Here is a 24581-nt window from a genome sequence, read left to right as displayed (position 1 = left end):
TAGATTGGTTTTTCTCATGGAAAATGCTAATGAGCAGCACAAGCAAGACTTGACTTATTTATTTATTTATTTATTTATTTATTTATTTATTTAATCGATTGAGGGATTGATTGATTATATATACCACCCTTCATAATACAATCTTAGGGCAGTTCACAGACTAATAAGTAGTAGTAGTTTGGGGAAATGGCCTCATGGGCCAGTTTAGACCCCTTAGTGGACCAAGAATGGCCTGTTGTCCAGGGTTTCCCTACCTCTGGGTTAAAATTTTTTTAATGAATAATGATAGATACCATCAGTGGATAAAAGCTGACTATGCTGAGCCAACAGTTTGTTTTAAAAAGAATATTGCGAACACATGTTTAAACATTTGGCATTCCAAACAGCCCAGACGGCTTTCGTGTGCGTTCCACGAAAGTAGTGGCTCAACAAATGTACCACATGGCAAGTGATATTAAAAACAATGACAGTCAGGAAAATCAAAATAGGCTGATCAGAAATGCGAAGCAGCAAATGTTTCCTTTCTTCAACTTCACAGCTTTTGGAGCACATTTCAATCCACACATACACACACTGGCAGAGGATTTTGTTGCACTCATCTGATATGGCAAGGCTCCAGGAGGCATTGGCCAATTATCATGATTTATGTATTTGTTCCATTTGAATTTCTCATTCTCCCAGGAGCCAAAAGAGTGGCATTGTAATTTTATGAATTCTCGTATATATTTATTCCACCCTTTCTCCAAGGGTTTTTGGGCAATATATGTGGTTCTTCTTTTTATTCTCTGTGGTAGATTACGTTGGCAGGGAGTGACTGGCCTAAAATAATCCAGAAAGCTTTCTGGCAGAGGAGAGATCTGAATCCAGATCTCTACCACCTCAATCGTCACAATAACCCTGCAAAATAAATTAGTCTAAGAGAGATTACGTCAGTAACTTAACAAAGTTAACAAAGGCTATTCAACAACTATTCAAAGGCTATTTTGCAACTCAGTGTGGATTTTAACCAGTCGATATCCAAACCAAACATTCTACTAGCCAGAGTACCACATAAAAAATGCCTCAAGAATCACGTTGGCTGGTTGTATTGTTATGAATTTGTGGGTGACAGATCCTTCCTTAAATTCCTGGGTCTAGTATGTGTTGGAGTTTAATCAATGCTTGGAGTATTAAAACAGGCTGCCAGATGCTGAATTTAGCAGTGTCAGTTTACAGGCCAAACCAGTTTTTCTGTGTTCAGGAAATCACCTGGGAGAAAAGCCATCATGATGGAGAACAAAAAGAAGGTAATGAGTGATTAGCAAAGCAGATCTGTCTGTTAAATGCAAGCGGCTGCGCAGAGGGTCGAGGGTCAGGGCTGATTTCTGCTGCATCCAAAACTGTGGCCATGGGAGAAGGAATGCTATAAGCCCTTCCATCACAGCCTCAGGTTATATAGGTAAAGGTAAAGGGACCCCTGACCATTAGGTCCAGTAGTGACCAACTCTGGGGTTGCGGCGCTCATCTTGCTTTATTGGCCAAGGGAGCTGGCGTACAGCTTCAGGGTCATGTCGCCAGCATGACTAAGCTGGTGAACCAGAGCAGCGCACGGAAATGCCGTTTACCTTCCTATTTATCTACTTGCACTTTGAGGTGCTTTCAAACTGCTAGGTTGGCAGGAGCAGGGACCGAGCAACAGGAGCTCACCCCGTTGCAGGGATTCGAACCGCCGACCTTCTGATCGGCAAGTCCTAGGCTCTGTGGTTTAACCCACAGCGCCACCCATGTCCCATATGTGTGTGTAAATAAACCATATATCTTAAAGGCAGTCTCCACTGTGCCTTACAAACCCTGGAATCTCTTACCACTTAGAGATTGGGGAGGCATGGAAAAGTATATTACACTCTTCCCCCCCAAATAGTCCCAAATGTATCTTAAATGGGGAGGAGGAAACTGGCAGTGGAAGTGAAGCCCTTAGAAGGACCCTCTTTGTACGTAGTGAAGAAAGTGGTTATAACGATATGTACTCTAAGAATCATTATGTTGGATATGGCCCCAACTATCACAAAAAAGCAACCATTTTCTCATTCCAGCATCAATCTGTTCTCTTTATGACACCTAGTCTGTGCCAGATTTTAGCTCTGCCAGATTCTTGTTTGGCCAGAGCTTCATTCACAAGACTCAAATCTGTCTGGAAATCCTATTTCTCCATTTCTACTTCATCAGTCCAATATGAAATAGGGTGAAGTACAATGAAGATTTCTCCACATAAAGCCATTCTCTCCCCCCCCCGACATAAATAGGAAGCATTCCAACTAATGCATTAATTGACAGCTTCAGTTTCTGAAGCAGCTGTTTTTGATTAGGCACTGAAAACATTCCAGTTCTATTGTAGCTAATTATAAAATAGTAATAAACTAATTCCATAAAAGAAGTGACAGTTACCTGAGGACACAAATTTAGATAAATTTGGTTTGGACCACTGATTCTTCCAAGCTAGACCTCTCTGCCCCGGGCAGTTACCGGTAATTAGAGATAGGGGACACACACACACATGAATTAGATTATATTTACAGGGAGGAGATACCAAACACTAACACTGGATAGCCTTGAAAACTGGCATGCAGACTGAAGGTGTAAATAGGTGAATAAACCATATTTCTTAAAGCCAGACAGTCTCTGCTGCGTCTTCTATTCTCCAAAGGGACGCAGACCCCCATGGGCTCTTGCCACCACTTGGCAGAGAGAGGGGCAGGCTTGTAACAAGAGGGACTTTTGTAACAATATTCAAGGTTTACATATTGGACCCTAACAAGAGAGATTTCCACCATTTATTTATTTTTTCAAACCGTAGCCCTAAACAATAGGAATACCCCCCTTCTCTCTGTGTGTTTGAAAACTTGGGGACGATGGGAAATTAGTTTGCATACCCCTACAGTGGAAGATTCCTGCCCTTTGTGAAGAACTTGCTTTTGGGGGGAGAGGGAGCATCTAGGACATGAGTGGTTGCAACTATCAACTAGATTTGTATCCTTGACAAGCATGTACTGCATTCCTTGACGATTCCAATAACTTTCATTCATAATCTCAACCCTGCAAATAAGAATCCACAGACCTGACATTAGGGTCCTGCAGGCTGGAAGGAGGATTTGTCAAAGAAGTTTCTTCTTTTCCAACCTGTTGAAAACATAACTCTACTTTAGTACAGTGCATAGTAATTTGGTATAGTACATAGATTCAGCATACAAATACAAATACATTTAGCAGTGACTGCTTACTTTTGAATCAAGGCTAAAACTGTAAATGTCTACTCCTGTACTTTCCATTGAGAATATTTTGTAAATGAATCACCAGAAATCACAATTGTGTTGTGTAACAAGAACGGGGGGCTTTAGAAAATTGTAGGCATATACGGTAAATACATCAAGCAACAATAACTGTGAAGTAGTGATGCCATTAACATTCACCAAAACTATAGCACATCAGAAATACCGCACAATGTTATTTTATTTCCAGATAAAATAAGGCTCATTTTTGTTCGCATTATTCTTTAGGCAGCCATTCTAGGCCAATCTACAAAACAATAAACTTTTACTCCAACTCTCACACCCAGCTCATTATACAAATGCAGTGATCTACGGGAGCCTATGAGGAGCTCACAGCAATTGCTGCTAAGCTCATGGTTCATTTGCAGAGGGGCTGTTTGCGCCAGCGCCATCACCCACATGCCTCCAACTCCCCACAAATCTTCCACGACTGCTTTGGTTTGAAGCCCTCAGCTGGAACAAGACCTCATACCAACACAATACAGTGGTACCTTGGTTCTCAAATGCCTTGGTACTCAAACAAATTGGAGCCCAAACGCTGCAAAACCAGAATTAAATGTTCTGGTTTGTGAACATTTTTAGAAGCCAAACGTGTCTATTTTGAGTGCCACACTTCCGTTTTGAGTGTTAGGCTGAGGTCTGTCTATTTTTGCTATTTATTTTGCATTTTTGTTTTTGTGGCTTTTTTGTTTGTTTTTGTGACTGTGTGGAACCAGCTACTGATTGATTGATTGATTGATTGATTGACTGACTGCAGTACATTGTTTATTGCCTTCATTTTATGGATCATTGGTCTCGTTACATAGTAAAATCCATGTTGAATTGCTGTTTTAGGGGTTATTTTTAAAAGTCTGGAATGGATTAAACTGTTCTGCATTACTTTCTATGGGAAAGCTCGCCTTGGTTTTGGAACGCTTTGGTTTTGGAACGGACTTCCAGAATGGATTAAGTTTGAGAACCAAGGTAACACTGTATATAGGCTATGATGAAAAGAAGTTATAGGTGCTGGATCTTCCCTTTTGATGATCCTCACCAAACATACTCAGTCCATTTCAGTCTCACCGTACCCCTAGGTTTCTCACGTTAGTAGGAATTAACCTTTCCCCATTTAGACCAACTGAATTAAATCCTACTCTTACAAACAATGAGGTTTTTCAAGGTAACAATGATAGTGGTCGGTGTTGCAGATTTCATAATAATGTCTTCCAAGTTAATTGGGGGGGTGGGGATGTGACTGCTGAGAAGTTTAATTTATTTCTCATCTGCCTAATAGCAAAGTTCTGTTGGCAGCACTGAATCAGTGGCGCATGTCCTCCTGGCATGCACTCTTTACAAAGACCTGAGGAACGAAATTATCACACACACCTCTTTTATTGTCCATTCCGGGTCACCCAACCACTGCCACAGTGTCTTTTCTCCTGGCAGATCAAGAGGAGCAGATGACTGCAAAGGTTGCAAGGTTTGTAGCTGGGGCAATCAGAATAAGGTCCACTATTTGACTGCTGATTCAGGACCCTCAACTGTGTTTTATATAATCAACTTTTTTATTTTGTTCTGTGTATATTGCAATGTTCTTTTGTTGCTATGGCTGTTGGCTGATGCAAATAAAGTTTCGTTCATTCATTCATTCTGAGCAATGCAAAGCACTGTGTGCAACAACACAGCGCCAACGGTGGAAGGGCACAGCACAACTTAACCAGAGAGTTGCTGCACTTCCTCTTTTGCTCCTAACTCTCCTGTGGTGAGTTCAGATTCATTCAGCTGTTTGTGCAATTAGCACAACTTAAAGCAGTGAAATCATCACTAATCTCTTCCTACACTCATATAGCATGTGCATGGTTATTACAGACCTACACTCCATGGCTGCAGCCATACTGAATCCAGATCTGCAATGTAGATTCTCTGAACCAGGATCCTTGAGGTGGGATGCTGGAAGCAAACATGCCACAGCAAAACTCTGGCTCATGCAAGATCCATTGCATTCCATCCACCTTTATTTGCAGTGGGAGTTTTGCATTACAGTTGATAATATAATAATATAATATAATAAACTAGGATAATATAATATAATAAACTAGGATCAAACAATGATTTCATAGAAAAACCCCAATCATGCAAATTCACTGCAAAACTTTCAGACAGTTGCTGCTGTGCCTGTTTCAAATATCAGTCTTTAGCAAGGTGCTCTGCCTCCCTCCTCGCTTATCATGTAATAAGCAGATCCATCACAAATGACGGCAACCATAGGTGTGCATTCATTTCATCTTGACCACTACGTTTTGGGGAGAAAACACATCTGCATTCAAGGAGTCTACTGCATTAATTTTGTTTGCCAAGAATACAGCCTGTATACAGGGTGACTTTGGGCAGGAGAAGCCTATAAATATGCACATAAATACATACATGGAGATTCTGTTTATTCATTCATTTATTTTGGACCGCAGCTATTCAGAAGATCAAACTGGGGCCCTTAGAAATGCTTTCAGATATAAATAACACAGGACTGTCACCTGGGGGGAAAACATTCTCATGAAAACTCATGAAGCAATTCGTATTTGTTTGTTTGTTTGTTTGTTTGTCTGTGGTACTTTAGAGAAGCCAGCTGATTTTTCTTCTGTTGACCCTAGAAGCTCCTCACTAACCTTGGTGGAGAGAGAGTCAATTCCGTAAGAAGAAATACTGACTTCCCATCTAGAAGACCATTCTCCACCTAAAGTGCTCATATCCTTCTCTGTTCTGAGAGGGAAAATGTCTAACTCTCCCCACAATTATGGAAGAGAGAACTGACACTGTTCACCTCTAATAAGGTTCAAGGAAACCCTTTATAATGTAGTTTATGTTCTCAATTTGTATTTTTATGTTGTTCATCATCCTCATCATCCAACACTGTAGGAATACTCTAGAGATCTGAATAACGCCTATCTGACAGTGTTTACGCTACACAACTCAGTAGCCTCACTCCTTGACCTGGACCCCCTGGAATTTTAGGACTGAAAAACAAGGAGGAATGTGTTGCCTTGTTCCTTGCAGAGGCATGCTTCACCCCTGAGTGTCTGGTGCTGTGTCCCCAATTCCCTGAATCCTTTCATCAGGCTGAGGAACTCTGGGCAAAGGGATGAGTCGGGAGCAACTGCCAGTCTAGAACATAGCGCTCATTTGTATATGCTGCTGAATGCCTGCTCTGTGAAGACACATCCCACTCTGACAGGACCAGTTTCTGAAAAAGAGGGGGAACAGAAATAGCTCTTCCCAGTGCTTCCCCCCCTAAAAAATGTTTTGGGGTACTCTCATTTTGACTCAAGGAAATCACCATTTTATACTTCAAATCAGGAAAAATAATTAGAGTAAATGGACAAAAGTACAAAGATTCACAAAATGTTTAGGGGTATGTGTCCCCCTGCGTCTCTCCAGAAAAAAAAGCACTGGCTCTTCCTCTAGGCCTTTTATCAAGAAGACAAACTTCCCTATAATGTAGAAGCAGCAGGCTTTTCAGCTGGGAGATTGAGATCTGGGACTATTGAGGCCTTTCGAGACAAGCATAGGCAACACTGTGCCTGAGGAAAGTCAATAGAGACCATATCTTGGAGACCATATTTTTCCTTCTTCACTGAACACCATCAACCTCCAACTGATCTCAAGCTGTGCATTGAGCTGCAAAAGCTGCCCCCATTCATATCTTGCAATTGCAACCCCCCCCCCCATTCAGTTAAAGGGCCTGGGCTGAGAAGAGAAGCAAAATAAACTTCTACCTTGCAGAAAAGAGTGGCCCCTCAGAATATGTAAATGGACTTTCCCTGATCTAAGCTCTCTTGGTATTTTGGATAAATCTATCTTTGCCCCACAGGCGTCAGCCTTCTTATAATTGGATTTAATCCTATATTTTGCCAAAGTGATTTATCTTTCATCTGAAATCTGTGCCAAGGTGAAAGAAATGGAATAAATCACAGACCAAATCTTTGAAGGCACACCTATTCTTTTCCTTGCTATTAAAGAAAAACAATGTAAATGTTGCTATTATTAGGCAACTGCAGTCATGAAAATTGCATCATCCCAAATTATTTGTAACTATGGTAGACTAAGTCCTTAGGCACAGTTGACTATTTCTAACACATTGCTTCTTTTTGGTCTAGGCATCTGTGTCTGTGCAGGAATTGTTTGTGCTAGAAATTCAGGCAATGGGGACCAAGGTAAGAAAATAAATCCAGACACTAAATGACTTCAGAAAGTATAGGCTAACCACATGGGCTGAAAATGCCTCCAAAGAAACAACTTTACTTTACAGTAAAAGAACTCCCAACACAAAGTAAAAGGCAGCTTTTTCAGTGCTGGAGCGGGTAGGGTTGGACATGCTGGTTTTGTGTATGCACACCCACCCACACCCCTTTGCACATGTGTGTGTGAGAGAGAAGGTATGTCTGAGTGCTTGACTACATGTAAACATTTGCACATGCAGTGAGTGTGCATTCTGTGTGTGTGTGTGTGTGTGTGTGTGCTGAATGTGCAGTGAATGTGTGTGTGTGGCCTGTATGTGTAGTGCATGAGCATGGATACACATGTGCATAAGCCATAAGAGAACATTTAAAGGGGAGGCAGACATGGCATACCCACCTGAGGACCCACCCGAAAAGCCGCTTCCACCTGAGCCTTCAGGATGTTGCATTTAAAGTGGTCAGGTACTGCGGAAGGTGACACGGGAGGAGGATGAAGGCTCTTCTCTGAAGTTTTGCTATCTTCACCCTGTCATCAACACAAGAGGACACACGGCTGAGCAGGACACACTGATCTGAGAGAGATGTCTCTTCACTCTACACCCTCAGTTATGTGAAATAAACAGTGCTGTCCTAAACAAATTAGGAGGATACAGGCGACTCTCAACTTATGTAGGGGTTACATTCTAGGGATAGCCATGTGAAACCAAAATTGTGTATAGTCAAATCACCTTAGGTTCAATGGTGGGTGAGATTGCCAAAGTCTTTTTTCTCAGATGCCTGCCCCCCACTTTTTAAACTGTGAACTGTGTAAAGCTGAATACGCACAAGTTAAATGCACGTCAGTTGTGAGTTACCTCTGTAGATTTATTAATAACTTCTTTATTAAAAAAAACCAGTGATCTACTAAAGATGGTATCAATTGAATAAATGAAACAAATACTGAAACTGTTTTTTGTTTAGAAAAGTTTAAGTTTATGGTGGGCATGGGGAGGAAGGAGAGGAGTGTGTTTATTCTAGTGATAACAGAAAGGGGGCGACACAGCGGAGGTAACTGGCCAGGCCAGTTAAGGGGAAGAGGATTGAGACTCTCAAGGTGTCCTCCTGCTTCCAGCTCTCTCCATTCCCCACAGTAACCTGAGAAGTTCTGCCAGGTTGCCCTCAGGTCATGCGGTGAACCAGGGCTGTTGCTAAATACCAAGTCTGCCTGTAATAAAACTGCAATTATCCATGATTTCATCTTGGAAGAGGAAGCCAACCTGGATTGCATCACTGAGATTGAATCAATTCCAGATGTTTCCAAATCAGATCTCAGGACAGCACCAGCGCAGGACATAGTGGGATTCTGTCTTCCTTACCCAACCACACATCAAATCAGCACCTGGATCCCTATTTCTACATAGTTTATGGCTCTTGTGGATTACTGTAACATGTTCTACATGGGGCTGCCTTTGAAAATTGCTCAGAAACTTCAGCTGCCCCAAAGAGCTGCAGCCAGATTCTTGACTGGGGCTGGTTATAGGGAGCAGACAACTCCCTTGCTACAACTACTCCACTGGCTCCTGGTCTGTTTCTGGGCACAATCCAAAGTGCTGTATACGACCTATAAAGCCCTACACAGCTTGGGTCCTGCTATCCTCCCAGGCAACCTTGAAACTCCCTCCCTAGAGAAGCTAGACTGCCTTGTTGTCCATCTGCTAGCAGGTGAAAATCTTCTTCCAACAGGCTTTTGGGTGCATTCAGTGCGGGGGACTATTCATTTTTTTATGATTTCTTTTATATGTTTTAGCTGTTCTCATTTTATCTGTAAGCCGCCTTGAGTCCCTGTCAGGGAAAAAGCGAGGTATAAATATATAATGATAGTGGTAATAATAATAATAATAATAATAATAATAATAATAATAATAATAATAGGGACAGGTGGAGAACTCTGTTGGTGTACCCCATAACTTACTGCCCAACAACCTCCCTTTCTGAGGTTGCTATTACTTGCTATTACACTTTTCAGTGTGTGCACTGGAGGATGCTGTGCAGAGAGAAATTACACTGAATGCTTAAAAACTGAGCACATACCCTAGTTTCTAATGTTATATGGTTTTGATAGGTCCACCATCTATGTAAGGTAGATCATAATATTTAGTCAGTGGAGAAAATGTCAAGAGGAAGGCCGATCCTTTTAATTAGTCAATTTTTCCATTAGCCTGTTCTTACAAGCAAATTTTCTATCAGACATATTGATCTGCAAGCAGGATACTTGTTGTTGTTTAGTCGTTTAGTGGTGTCCGCCTCTTCGTGACCCCATGGACCAGAGCACGCCAGGCACTCCTGTCTTCCACTGCCTCCCACAGTTTGGTCAGACTCATGTTTGTAGCTTCGAGAACGCTGTCCAACCATCTCATCCTCTGTTGTCCCCTTCTTCTTGTGCCCTCAATCTTTCCCAACCTCAGGGTCTTTTCCAGGGAGTCTTCTCTTCTCATGAGGTGGCCAAAGTATTGGTGCCTCAGCTTCACGATCTGTCCTTCCAGTGAGCACTCAGGGCTGATTTCCTTAAGAATGGATACGTTTGATCTTCTTGCAGTCCATGGGACTCTCAAGAGTCTCCTCCAGCACCATAATTCAAAAGCATCAATTCTTCGGCCTTCTTTATGGTCCAGCTCTCACTTCCATACATCACTACTAGGAAAACCATGGCTTTAACTATACGGACCTTTGTTGGTAAGGTGATGTCTCTACTTTTTAAGATGTTGTCTAGATTTGCCATCGCCTTTCTCCCAAGGAGCAGGCATCTTTTAATTTCGTGACTGCTGTCACCATCTGCAGTGATCATGGAGCCCAAGAAAGTAAAATCTCTCACTGCCTCCATTTCTTCCCCTTCTATTTGCCAGGAGGTGAGGGGACCAGTGGCCATGATCTTCGTTTTTTTGATGTTGAGCTTCAGACCATATTTTGCGCTCACCTCTTTCACCCTCATTAAGAGGTTCTTTAATTCCTCCTCACTTTCTGCCATCAAGGTTGTGTCATCTGCATATCTGAGGTTGCTGATATTTCTTCCGGCAATCTTAATTCCAGCTTGGGATTCATCCAGCCCAGCCTTTCGCATGATGAATTCTGCATATAAGTTAAATAAGCAGGGAGACAATATACAGCCTTGCCGTACTCCTTTTCCAATTTTGAACCAATCAGTTGTTCCATATCCAGTTCTAACTGTAGCTTCTTGTCCCACATAGAGATTTCTCAGGAGACAGAGGAGGTGATCAGGCACTCCCATTTCTTTAAGAACTTGCCATAGTTTGCTGTGGTCGACACAGTCAAAGGCTTTTGCATAGTCAATGAAGCAGAAGTAGATGTCTTTCTGGAACTCTCTAGCTTTCTCCATAATCCAGCGCATGTTTGCAATTTGGTCTCTGGTTCCTCTGCCTCTTCTAAATCCAGCTTGCACTTCTGGGAGTTCTCGGTCCACATACTGCTTAAGCCTGCCTTGTAGAATTTTAAGCATAACCTTGCTAGCGTGTGAAATGAGTGCAATTGTGCGGTAGTTGGAGCATTCTTTGGCACTTCCCTTCTTTGGGATTGGGATGTAGACTGATCTTCTCCAATCTTCTGGCCACTGCTGAGTTTTCCAAATTTGCTGGCATATTGAGTGTAGCACCTTAACAGCACCCTCTTCTAAAATTTTAAATAGTTCAGTTGGAATACCATCACTTCCACTGGCCTTGTTATTAGCAGTGCTTTCTAAGGTCCATTTGACTTCATTCTCCAGGATGTCTGGCTCAAGGTCAGCAACTACACTACCTGGGGTATACGAGACATCCATATCTTTCTGGTATAGTTCCTCTGTGTATTCTTGCCACCTCTTCTTGATGTCTTCTGCTTCTGTTAGGTCCTTTCCACTTTTGTATTTTATTATGGAAATCTTTGTACGAAATGTTCCTTTCATATCTCCAATTTTCTTGAACCGATCTCTGGTTTTTCCCATTCTGTTGTTTTCCTCTATTTCTTTGCATTGCTCGTTTAAGAAGGCCTTCTTGTCTCTCCTTGCTATTTTTTGGAAATCTGCATTCAATTTCCTGTATCTTTCACTATCTCCCTCGCATTTTGCTTGCCTTCTCTCCCCCGCTATTTGTAAGGCCTCATTGGACAGCCACTTTGCTTTCTTGCATTTCCTTTTCATTGGGATGGTTTTAGTTGCTGCCTCCTGTATAATGTTACGTGCCTCCATCCATAGTTCTTCAGGCAGGATACTACTGCCCACTAAAATGTCTTAAGAAACTTAATCTGCTGACTTGGGTGAAGCTGAACAGCTGCCACCATCTGTACAATGTTTTAGCCTTAGTGTCCATATGAAAACCAATCTTTGGCTGAAGAAGGAAAGACCTGGCGAACAACACAGTTTTTTAGTGATAGATACAGCTTTACATGGGTATGATGTTAGGCTACAATCCAGTACTCCTTTACCTGGGAGTAAACCCATTGACTTCAACGGATTTAATTTCCTAATAGATGCATATAGGATTGCATTATCAATCAGCTAACAACATGCTTTTTTTCAGTGTTGTGAACTGATAACTTTAAAAATGGCTTGTTAATATGAATGTTCTGGTAAGTGTGCACAGATGCAGTCAAAGAACTAGTTTATGCATCATGTACTTTGTCTGACTCTCAACTGTGTGAACTGCCTCTACTAATATATTTTGTCTGAGTTGACATTGGGCAATATGAAAGTTATAGCTATGATAATTAATCTGTGATGGCTCATGTTGTCACTTGCCCCAGAACTTAATTATGTGCACCTTTACCTCAAGGAAACATTTATCACAGAGGAGGAGCTGTTCCTAATCTGAAGATGACTGAAAACTTGTTTATTTTTATAGCACCATCACGTAGCATGGAAATGTACAGTAATGTAAGCAAAAAGAAAGAAAAGAAAATGAAGCTAGATTTCCCCTCAGTAATTTACCATCTACATTTTGTAAGGGAAAGGGAAATCACAGTGGAGAGAAGGGTCAGCAAGAGCACCTGACAGCACACAGGGAAGGCAAGGGTAAAAAGAGATATTTGAAGAATATTTCAGTTAGTCCTGAGGGTCAGTGCTGCATCCAGCCTTTAGAGAAGACCGGTTACCTTCAAATATCATAAAACATCCCACAGCAGCTCCATGTTCAATTAGGGATAAACCAATTTATGTAACCTCAAAATACTGAAGTAATGTGGGGGGGAACAAAAGTGCTGGACTCTTGCTTACAGGGACTCATCCAGGAATAAATGTAATATTACATTCACCATCTACACTGTGAATTCCCCAAACCACAGATAATATTTCACTCTGCTGTAATACTTAGCAACATACACTGTTGCTGTATCTTCTTTTTTCGATAATCTGACAAGTATGAGTTTTTCCAGAGTGGCATGATAATTTTTCTGAGTCAGGTACGATTATGTCCCGAATCCTCAAAGATGAATCTGATGACCCCTCTTCTTGGAGATGGTTCTGTCCCTGCTCTTTGGACTCTGTGGCAGTCCCCACCCCATCCCTAACCATTGGCCATGCTGGCTGGGGCTGATGGAACTTGGAATCTAACAGCATAGTGGGGGACACATGTGTTGCTCAACACAGATTTTCTCCGCAACTGCTCTTTCTAACTATGACTGCACCAATACTCCACTCTGCCTCAGCCCTTGCCTTTGGACCGTCTAACTGTCCCTATTCCAATGCTCTGCCTACCGTCACAGTCCTTTCCTTAAGATAGAATAGCTGGCTCCTCCTTCCTGAATTTTGTCACATTGGTGCTCCTTCCCCCAAAAGGGATCCAAAAGCAATAAGGCCATCACAGCACCGTGTCTAACATGGCACTGTCACCAGATATCAGTAGATGAAATCATGTGAGTCAACACCGCCAACCAAATATCGGTTCATGAAGGATGATATCACTGAAGGCAGATGAGGGCAATTTGAATAAATAAGTGATAATTTTCACAAGAGGTGTTGAGAAATGCTGAAGGGGCAATGACTCCTTTTGGCACAGCCAAAACGTTCAAAGCAAGCCACGGGCTGTTTTGTCTAGCTTATTCGCATTATATGTCCCATCAAAGGCTTTGGTCCATGTTTTTCATGGTGAAGGGAGATGCCCTTTGCTGTAGACTCATAGCATTGCTTCAGATTAGTCATGTTTCTAAGGCAGGCATAGGCAAACTCCAGCCCTCCAGATGTTTGGGACTACAATTCCCATCATCCCTGACCACTGGTCCTGTTAGCTAGGGATGATGGGAATTGTAGTTCCAAACATCTGAAGGGCTGGAGTCTGCCTATGCCTGTTCAAAGGCTACGAACTCAGTTTATATGGTTCTGACTAAGTCACCTCTGCACACCTTATCTCTCATGATCATTAATGAAAACTATTTGATAGAGAAGAACCATCAGAATAATATTACTGTGCGTGATTTTATTTTGGTTTATCTCATCTTGAAATCTAATTTATTATTATTAATGCAAAATAACCATGAGGTCAATGATTTGGATCCCAGTCATTATTCAGCAGTAGAGTTGCTATAGCACCCTGAAAACAGGCCTCCACCACCTCTGTGCGTGTGTGCATTATAAAATCTGTGTGCTTTATAAAGAGCAACAGGGTAGCAGATCTATTCTCCAAGAGAAATTTGTGTCCAGGAGGCTTGGGCACAGTCCTCACCCAGCATTTGCCACCTGAAGCAGCCAGTCACTCCTCCCTTTCTGTCTAATGGCAGGGCTGGCACTGGATAGTTCAGCTGGTAGAACAGGGGACTCTTAATCTCAGGCTTGTGGGTTTGAGCCTCATGCTGGGCAAAAGATTCCTGCATGACAAAGGGTTGGGCTAGATGACCCTGGTGGTCCCTTCCAACTCTACTGTTCTATGATTCTATGAAATATATCTGTTTTAGACTGAGTCAAAGTCCCCCTTGACCTATTTTAAAGCCCCAAACAGCATGAGTTCTGGATACATTCTAGAATGCCCAGTGCATTTTTCCTAAAAAAATGTATAGGGGTACTCTCATTTCCCTACTCATATTGAAATACTGCCCCTCAATGAGGCCAAACTCAGATTCACAAAATGTTTAGGAGTATGTGTACCCCTGCGCCCCCCAGAAAAAGCACTGAGAATGCCTAGTGGAATTAGCCTTCCCCAATACAACATTCTCCCATGTGGACTCCACCAGTTTCAGATCTTGCAGAAAGGCTTTTAGAAAAGGACCAACACTAAGAAAATTAAGCCTTTGGTGGTAGTACGTGTACTATATAAATTCTTCTCTGTGGATGTTTGGGAACCTCTTAGGATAGGAAAGTGGCATGTCATCTTAAAAATAAAGACATAAACTAAGTCATTGTGGTTAAGAGCAGTTCAGCAACATCCTTGCAATTGGATGCTGTTAGAGCCAGAAAGGGGAAATGCAGGAATGATTAAATGGGGACTGGAGCCTGGACTATGTGGAACCTGGTACCAAGTTCCACTGGAAGAGGGCTTTCTATACCTCTTCTCAGATTGCCACCAGTAATATTCATACCTGAAGATAGAGGGGATAAAGAACTAAGGGAAAAGATACTCGTATTCCTGTTTGGGATATTTCTCTTCACCTTGGAGATTAAATATTATCTCTGTGGTGTCAAGAAGAGTAACAGGCTTCTTTAATATCAGTTGTGGTGCTTCATTTTCTCAGAGGCTGTCAACACCCCGATGTGAACTGCAGCCCAAGAGAGATAGTGGCATTTAATCAAGAGCCTTAAGATGGCTGTGCTTGACAGAGAGTTCTTCTGAATATTTCTTCATTCCCACAAGATGAGACCAGCTGTAGCGAGGAGAAATAACTTGAGCAGGACTGCTAGACGGGGGGTGGAGGTGGGGGGTGGAACCTGTCACAGAAGCCAGCATTGTACTTTATTCTTAAACATGCATTTAAGTCTATAAGCCTATCATCTCATTTCAGGGGGATAGGTTTAAGACTCCAAACAAGGGAGCTTCTATTTGATTTGAATTGAATTATAGAATAAAAAATGGTTTTAAAAGAGCAATTCTTAAAACTGGAAAATGATTAATTATGTGAAATACAAAACAAATATTAACTTCAGTTCCAGAGTGTGGAGGATTACAAATCAGGGATGTGGATTCACCTTGGAACCCAAAGTGGCAGGATGGCTCTGAATTGGGTTGCCAGACCTTGAAGAGCAAAAAAGAGGACAGTCCAAGCCAGGGAAAGAGGCACGTGGGCATACAGGCTGCTGCCACTGTGCCCACATGCCTCTTTCCTTGGCTCGGGCTGGCAGTGGCCAGGGCATGCAGAGCAGCCCCAACCCAAACCGCCTGAGCCCGAGCCGCCTGTGCCCGAGCCATAAATAAACAAAAATTTAAAACCCCCAAACCTGGACATTTCCTTTAAGATGTAAAAATCCCCCATGATGGACTTGTTGCCCCCCCAAAAAAGAGGACATGTCCAGGATTTCCCAGATGTATGGCAACCCTAGCTCTGAAGCATTGCAACCGAGGGAGGAGAGGGCTTCTAAGGTGTTTTTTCCTTACTGGGAAGCATTTCTGTAAGTTTCCCAAGCTCTCCATAAACACGCAATGCCACACAGAGACTTAGGGACAGACAGAGGAGCAGGGAAGCTAACTGTGTGCCTGACTGACAGCTCCAGCTCTCCTTTTACACCTCTTCAGTGTTTCTGGTAGTGCAAGAAAAATGTATTAATTTTTCTGCTCCTTGCTGCCTTTCTTTTTTTTTTAAAGCAGCAGCAGCCACCGCCCACCTCTCTGGTGCCTTCAGTGCCCTCCCAGGGCTGGTTGCACTTCTCCTAACAGATTCCCACTAGTGCCCATCTAGCTAATCTATACAGATAGAAAATGCCTACCACATTCTTCCAAACATAGAGACCCCATAACAGCTTCCCAAGAGACTTCACCCCTCTTCAACTGTGTTTTTGATAATACTGGGTGTTTCCTCTTATATGCATATAATAACAGCCAATTCCAATTACTATCTCTCTTTATCACAAGCAGCACTATTTTTCTATAAAAAGAGGTGCCGGAGTTGACCACAAACATCTCCCTTTGAATGGCAGTGGCATCCCCCTGAGAGGGGCCAGAGCTGAGCTCTGGTGGGCTCTGGCTGAAAAAGAGTCCTGGTCACAAGAGAGATGGGCAGGCTCAGATTTCAAAGGTTCCCATTGAATTCCATAGGAATAGCAAATGCCTTGAAATCTGGAATGCATCTGAGATTAAGCAAATCTGCTAGGGACCAGGGCTGTCTTCACACCATACATTTACTGTAAAATACATTTAACACACACACAGAGACCCAAGATTCCTGGGAACTGTAGTTTGTTTGTTTTTCAATGATACAACCAATAAAGCATAAAATCAAAACAAAATGAACTTAGACTACAGATTGTAAATAAGTTGAATTGAATATTGAGTTTGTTAAGGGTGCTGGAAATTGTAGCTCTGAGAGGAGTAAACAATTCCCAGGCTTCTTTGCAGAATGCAATGTGTTCTGAATGTGTGGTGCGTATGCAGCTTACGTTCCCTGGGGGGGAGGGGCTAGCTTCCCATTTGGATAGTATTGGATAAACCTTTTTGCTTCCTCCCACATAAATGAAAGGCTGCAATTTCTTCCCTGGGGTGGGGAATAGAGTGCTAAACTTGGGAGTGACATTTCATTGAGAGATAAAGGTGCCCAGGGTTCTATGCAGTGTGCACATGCACACAAAGAAGCTTTACAGATCCACCCCCTGGTCTCTACCTCTAGTCCATCCTTTGACACCCTGTGCATTCAAATCACTGTCATTTTGCTAAGCAAAGAGTTCCCAGGCATATCTTCCTGAAATGTACCTTGTTTGTGCTGATGTGCAGAGCTGACCAAGGCCCTACTACTTTTGCAGTCTCCACCTCCATCTTCTTTAAACGGGGAGAAGCATCCTCATAATGCCGGGATACTCCTGGATGTCCAAAATGAGGAAAGAAAAGAGCCTGAAAGCAAAGTACAAAAATCCTGCAAGGAAAACCACTATACAGATTTCCATGTGTTCTTTTGGTAGATGGTTTCTAAAGTTCAGCTCTTGTTCCCTTTAAAAAAATCTGAATAAGCATACTGTAGGCCACATGCCTATCCAATATAAAAAAATTCCTTTCAGTAGCACCTTAGAGACCAACTAAGTTGGTTATTGGTATGAGCTTTCGTGTGCATGTATGTGATGCACACGAAAGCTCATACCAGTAACCAACTTAGTTAGTCTCTAAGGTGCTACTGGAATGAATTTTTTTATTTTGTTTCGACTATGGCAGACCAACACAGCTACCTACCTGTAACTATGCCTATCCAATGTATTTTGAAAATGACAATGTCCATTAAGAATATATTAAATTGAGGAGGTATTCAGAAAGAGATTGGAAGTAAAGTGCAAATAAAAGGGCAAGTATCACAATGCCTTTAATCTATGTTGAGGTTGCACAAGAACTTCTGAAGAGCCTTGATGGACCAGGGCAAAGGCCAATCTAGTCCAGTCCTCTGTTCTCACAATTTGTGAGCAGAACCCCAAGCATTTGGAACTCTGTGTACAGTTCCAGTCTGTATTGCTACAAATAATGAGGTACTGGCCTGGGCTATTATGACAGGCTAATGTGATGGGTACTAACGTTTTTACAACAGAACACTGTAAAGCCAGGATCTTGAGCCAGTATATATGAATCGAGCTCTTGAACCTCCCATTAGCCCACCCCTTTGACTGATTCAGTCAATCAAATCCATCTGGAGTGACAGTTCCCACATTTCAAAAACCTATTTCCAGATCCATTAAGAAGAAAACGTGCACTGAAAATTTTTGAGGGGTACCAATGAGTCATTTAGGAGTGTTACTTGGCTCTGGAGAAGCTTTTATACACTTCTTCATAGGGGCTATGCGCTAACAGAAGCAGCCAGATTTTACTGCAACCCACATTTTCATAAGATCTACTTTCTTTAAAGGCAAGGTCCTGTGCAAAGCTTCAGTGAAATCCAAACTAGTTAATGTATAGCTTCCCTCACAAATGTATTTCCAGTGCAGTTAAATTTGCTATATAAAAATATACAAAATGGTATTAGCAGTCTGAGTAGAACAAAATGATCTTCCTATGATGTCTGTGACCAAAGGCACAAGCCCCACCAGCTTTTGGTGCTTATTGTCCCTTCCTGCTTGTCTCACTGCAATCTCAGGTTAGACAGTTCAGCCTTCCATTGCATCCCCTCATAATGCCGAGACGGAGTTAGTTGAACAGACTTACTGTTTGGGCTTTGCCTGCCAGCCACGCTGTCCTTCTTGTCAGGAGGAGCAAGTGCCCCGTAGTTGGCGTGGTGGTGGTGGTGGAGGTGGTGGTGGTGGTGGGGTCTTCCAGGCATTTTTGTAGTCAATGGTGTTCCACCATTTTCCTCGATATTAAATGGGTGAAGCTCTGCGCTGTTCAAAGCGTAGCTGTGAAACACAAGTGTGGGTCCAATGAGAGAATTAAAAAGTGATAACTATATTTGAGATGAAAAAGCCAGCCTGCATATGTACTGCATTCATATCTTGCACTTTCTCTGAGTTCACTTTCTCCAGAACAGCACACTGAGCGCTGAAATGTGGCGTCACATCCCCAAATGGATGTATATAGACCTCTATAATAATAAAAAAACACCCTGGGAGATGCACACCTTACTGGCTCTAAATCTCACTTACTTCCAGACATGTCCAGCAGATCCGGTAGATCACTGGACATCTGTGGTAGATCACTGGCTCCCCCAAAGAAGCTCAACAACTTTGGCCCCCCTAAAAAAGCTAAACATCTTTGTCCTGCAGCCCCCAAAACAGGGCTTTCCTCCTCCCTAAAAAAGCTCAACAACTTTTACCTGAACCCCTGAAAAGGGGGTAGATCACTGCCAGTTTTTAACTGTAGATTGCAGTCTCTTGGGAGCTGGCCTCCCTAGTAGCTTCAAGCCTCATCCTTAAAGAGATGATGGACATTTGCGTAGTCTGCCCCCCTTCAGAGCACAAATGGTGGTCCAATGACTTAATGTACCTCCATGCAAAAAATAAAACAAATCCCTGCAAGCCAGTATTCTCAAAAGACAGGTTCTAGCATGGTAATTTTCTATGTGTGGGAATCTCAGTAGATTGCAGTTGTTTGTTCTGGTGAACCCCCAGTGCAAGATTTTGGATTCATGGGTTTATTTGATATTAGTCCTCTTGAGTACATATCTTTAGTTACTGTGGGCTGATTACTCCCCTAACATTTTATATTAAACTGTGTGAGACCCACTTAGGTTTTAAACTGAACAGGATAGTTTAAAAACTCAATATTTTTTGGGGGGGGGAGGAAGGGTTGGAGGCCCAGCACCACTGACGCTACCCCTGACTCATTCTTACCCACAGAGGCTTTGGTTATGACGAAGGAGCTGTGTGACTCGCCTGGAGCTGTCCACAGTTACAGCTGTTCTGTGGGATGCACCAAAGGAAAAGCTGTTCCCAACCCAGAACTCAAAATGAGCCACCATAAAATAGGAAGGAGCAGTCAGTGGGGTAGCGTGGGTAGCCAGCACCTAGGCAAGGAAAGCATGGCGCCCTCTAAGCAGCGCTTCCTTGTGGCCAGATGGCGCTGCCGAGCAGCAGCGAGACATATGTGCACACCTCCTCAGCTGGAGCACCTCCACTGCTGCAAGTCTCGCCACCCGCCTGCCTCTCCTGCCAGCTGGGGACGCTGTGCAGCCAAGGGATGCCAGGGCCTGTCCTCTCCCAACCACTGCTCAGTGTGCCACTCCGGTGAGGCAGGCGGGCGGGGTGTGGGGTACCTCCGGTCAGGGCAGCAGCTGCAGAGGTGGACCCCTAAAAATTTTGTGCTCAGGGCAATTGGCCCAGGAACACACACACCACCCCCAATGCTACACCTCTGAGCAGAGTACATACTTATTTAAGCTCATTTCGGTCTGATTTCAGACCTAGTTTTGCCTTAAAGGTAAAGGCCCCCTGGCAGTTAAGTCCAATCGCGAACAACTCTGGGGTTGCGGCGCTCTTCTCGCTTTACTGGCCGAGGAAGCTGACGTTTGTCTCCAGTTTTTCTGGTTCATGTGTCCAGCATGACTAAGCCGCTTCTGGCGAAACCAGAGCAGCACACAGAAATGCCGTTTACCTTCCCGCTGCAGCAGTACCTATTTATCTACTTGCACTTTGACGTGCTTTCGAACTGCTAGGTTGGCAGGAGCTGGGACTGAGCAACGGGAGCTCACCCCGTCGTGGGGATTCGAACCGCCGACCTTCCAATCGGCAAGTGTAAGAGGCTCAGTGGTTTAGACCACAGTGTCACCCACGTCACTTTAGCTTTGCCTTAGTTGTGGGCAATGACTTTGCTCAGGAGAGAGCAAGGGAGGGATGTACATCGTCCTGAATATTACTCTGGCATCTGATACCAGCAACCACTGTACCCTTCTGAAGTGCCTTGTGGGAGACATTCTATCAACAGTAGTCACTCTTTTCAGGTAGGTGTCAAGAGGTGGTGCCAGTTCTTTCCCATGGGATGCTGCAAGCTTCCCATTCTGTCTCCCATGTCTTTTGACGGGAAGCCCCTGAGAGTAGAGATGAGCTTTTTTGTAAGGTGTTTTCCTGAGCAAATAGATGATTTTTTTCACCCCCACCACTAGAAAAAGGAAGCCACTCTCCCCAAATGTCCTAGAAATATCTGCGACTTTGTGGGGGTTGCAAAATGGGAGCCAAGATGCGGCCATACAGTTGCTGTTCTTCTTTCTTGTAGAGACAGGGAAATTTTAAGGGGAGGAGGGGAAGAAGAGGTGCTGCTTTGCCTCTAATGGTGAATCCCACCAAGGAAAAACTGCTGGAGAATCTCTCTTCCCGCTGAAGAAATTAACTCATCCTCTGAATGGAGGGGCAATTTGTGCTCTGCTCTGTTTATGAGAGTTTTTTTTTAATGGGCAGGAGGGCAGTATCACCAATTTGTAGATGATACACACTTGTTTCTCTCCCCTTTCCCACATTCCACTTGTAACCAGAGAAATAACTCCAACAGTTCTTTGTTTTCGTTTCTCTCTTCACGCCCATGGATGAGGGCCACACGACATAGACATATCCCTTTGCCTTCTCATTTTCTTCATTCACAAAATAATTGACCAACCAGCAGCCATTAATTCTGACAGCTACCTGGTTCCTCACCCTGCACCCCCTAACAAGGACTACGCAGGTACTGCAGCTGTCAAGGCAAGCTCAGCTGAGGTTTGCAGAGGAACCCTGCGGAGCACCAGGGAAAGTGCGGACGAACTTTGCTATTCGGTATCCAGTTTGAGTTTTAGTCTCTTTTTAGTAGGAATCTTTAGAAATTCATATAAAATGCCTCCTGTGGTGGATTTCCATCATTCCAACGTTATTTTACTAAGGGGAAAGATGGCTATCAGAGGAGGGGCTGAAGATGAGGCCTAGGTCGGCCATAATCCCTGAAATGTGTGGTCACATACTCAACAACCACACTGCATGGGCGAGAAGTCTCAGCATCCTGTCTCTGGAGTGCCAGACTCAAAACCATTCAGAAAACAATGTCCACTCAGCCTCAGTGTATTGGAGTACTGGTCGAGGCAAAGGGGGTTATTTGACTCGACATGGGGAGTAGGAGATCGTGAATATTTTCCTTTGTCTTAACAAGTACAGTGGTACCTCGGGTTACAAACACTTTGGGTCACAAACACTTTGGGTTACAAACTCCACTAACCCAGAAGTAGTACCTCGGGTTGAGAACTTTCCCCCAGTGTGAGAATGGAAATTTTGTGGCAGCAGTGCACTGGCAGCGGGAGGTCCCATTAGCAAAAGCGCACCTCAGGTTAAGTACAGTTTCGGGTTAAGAACTGTTACGGAAAGGGGGGGGGGCATGTCTTCTTCACCTTCTTCTTCGCTACAATATATCAATTTATTTCCAATTGTCAATGTCAAAAGGGACTAAAATTTATAAAATTCATAGAAAATCAACGTGCCAATTTGCTCAATTTCTCTAGGACTCCATCACACCTCCCCTGTCCTCCATAATCCCTCAAGCAAGGTGTCAAGACCCTAATCCTGTCAAATCACTCTGCCAAGCCTTTCCTCCGGGCAATGCCAGGTGGCAGACTATGCATACATGGACCATTGTCTTCTCATCACCGGCACTCAGGATGTGCTTATCTGCGCATATCTCCAGCTCTGCATATTCCCCCCTCCCTCCTCCATATGTTAATCCGGTGTAACCCAACCTCTCCTTAATGTATTCATGATGTAATCTGTGTAACCCAACCTTTCCTTAATGTATTCATGATGTAACTGGGATGTGTTTTGCACTGTATTCTGGGACATGGGGGGGAGTTTCAAAAGTTCATGTCACCCCTTTCTCGCTGTTCAATCTTGCCTTGAACCTGTTGCGCAATAAACTTGGATCTTCTGCAATTTGCTCCTGTCCGGCTGAGCTCATCCGCCCAACGTGGGGCATGCGGTTCTCCCGCGTTGCTGACCGGGGGCCCCGAAATCTTCAGCCGGCACCGGGCCATTTTGCCTGGGAAGATCCTTTGGACCCTCGGCCATCCTCCGGGCGGTAATCAAAAGCCCCAGGAGTTCAGCCGGGGAGCAAAGAGGGATCCAGCCGGCTTATTCATCGATCCTGGGATCATCATAGGAGACACGTGAGTATAAGGAAAAGGAAAAAACCCAGTGCACTGGTGGGAAGGGGGTGGAATCTCCTGGCAACTGAATTCTCTGCCCTCCTCTCTATCGCTCCTTCTCGCCTGTCTCTTGGTCCAATTGGTGAGAGAGACCGTGGACTGCTGCTCGACCCAAAAGGGGGGTTCTGAGCTCTATCTCTTTCTCCTCTCAAACCCTCCAGTCAGCCGCACCAATTGAGAGTCCGAAAGTAAGACGGAGAGACCCGTCTTGGAAAGACAGCCGACTCTCTGCAACGGGCATCTCAGTTGAAAGCAAGGGGCTGGAGTTCTTCTTCCGAACTTCCCGAGCGCCCTTACGGAGGGGGCAGGAAGGGGTCTTGCTTTCTGTCTCAATCCCAGCCGCACTGGTCGGTGCCACGTAACACGTGTATCGTGCGTGAGCCCGCTTCCAAAAGCAAGGGGGATTTTCGGTTCAAAACTCTATCCAGGGATCACCCAATCTGGCACCGCACGGCGCGGGCGTCCAGTAGGGCCCCTTTTCCTGAGATTGTAATGATAGGTAGGAGGTTGCCAGGAGGGATAGCTCAAGAGGAATTGGGCGGGATTTGGCAGAGTGGAAAGGAAAACCCCAGGAAATAGATAAGTAAGGAAGGAAGAAAATAAGTGAGAAAGGAAGAAATAAGGAATTAGGTAGAAGAGCTCTCTAAAAGGAAACCCTGTTAGGAAGTTGCCAAGCAACAAGGAAAAGGAAAACCCTAAATAGCCCCCTGTACAAGTTACCCAAATCCTAATCAACCTCTCTCTTTCTCCCTTCTCTATCCCAGACACCCCCCCAAAACAGAAAAACAAAAAAAGCAACAACAGCAATGCATGCATATATAAAGGGGTACCCAGTCAACCAAGCGTTGTGAGCCCTGCCAGTTTGATTAACTGGTGGTGTGTTTGAAGAGGCAAGGAAGCTCATAAAACCATGTGGGACCTTCCTACTAATTTCACTTAATGAAGCCAAAGGAAGCGGCCCAACTCCTTGCGATAACCAACTAAAGAATGAGAATATATATGTTTACATGTTGTCTGTTATGTGTGTTGCCTGTTAATACATATATGAGAATATGTATGTTTACATGTTGTCTGTTATGTGTGTTGTCTGTTCCTTCTGTCTCTGACAGACTGCCTTTCTTAAGTGTGCATAGTTTAAACTACAAGCTTGCTTCAAAATTTAAATCTAGGGAAGCCATGCTGGACCTTATCAATCTTAAAACAGAAAAAACAAAAACAAAATGAGAATGAAGGGTGCAAATGTTTGTTATTTGAGAGAGGCTCCAAAGAGTCTTCCTCCGAGTAGCTTAAGTGAGGGTATGATTTTAAGCTGATGGTAGATAATGTTATGTTGAGTTTGTGATTC

General features: G+C 43.5%; 2 protein-coding genes across 2 annotated transcripts in view; both read right to left on the bottom strand.

Moving 5' to 3' along the window:
• LOC310747468 (band 4.1-like protein 4B) overlaps positions 1-20467 on the bottom strand; it is a gene marked incomplete at its 5' end in the record, with an annotated part of 56041 nt that extends 35574 nt beyond the window's left edge. Inside the window, 7 exons of the mRNA XM_083581836.1 lie at positions 3095-3156; positions 3705-3843; positions 5160-5296; positions 7914-8042; positions 17368-17474; positions 18796-18983; positions 20454-20467. Coding sequence (XP_083437962.1) covers positions 3095-3156; positions 3705-3843; positions 5160-5296; positions 7914-8042; positions 17368-17474; positions 18796-18983; positions 20454-20467 — 776 coding nt within the window. The remainder of the gene's footprint in view (positions 1-3094; positions 3157-3704; positions 3844-5159; positions 5297-7913; positions 8043-17367; positions 17475-18795; positions 18984-20453) is intronic.
• MOCOS (molybdenum cofactor sulfurase) overlaps positions 1-24581 on the bottom strand; it is a 563966-nt gene that overhangs the window by 205077 nt on the left and 334308 nt on the right. The gene's annotated exons all lie outside the window — the stretch shown is intronic.

The sequence above is a fragment of the Podarcis filfolensis genome (genome assembly GCF_964270895.1).
Source record: "Podarcis filfolensis genome assembly, chromosome: 13".
In the NCBI taxonomy this organism is placed as follows: Eukaryota; Metazoa; Chordata; class Lepidosauria; order Squamata; family Lacertidae; genus Podarcis; species Podarcis filfolensis.
Note: the sequence above shows the minus strand (reverse complement) of the source record. Positions and strands in the feature narration are given on the sequence as shown.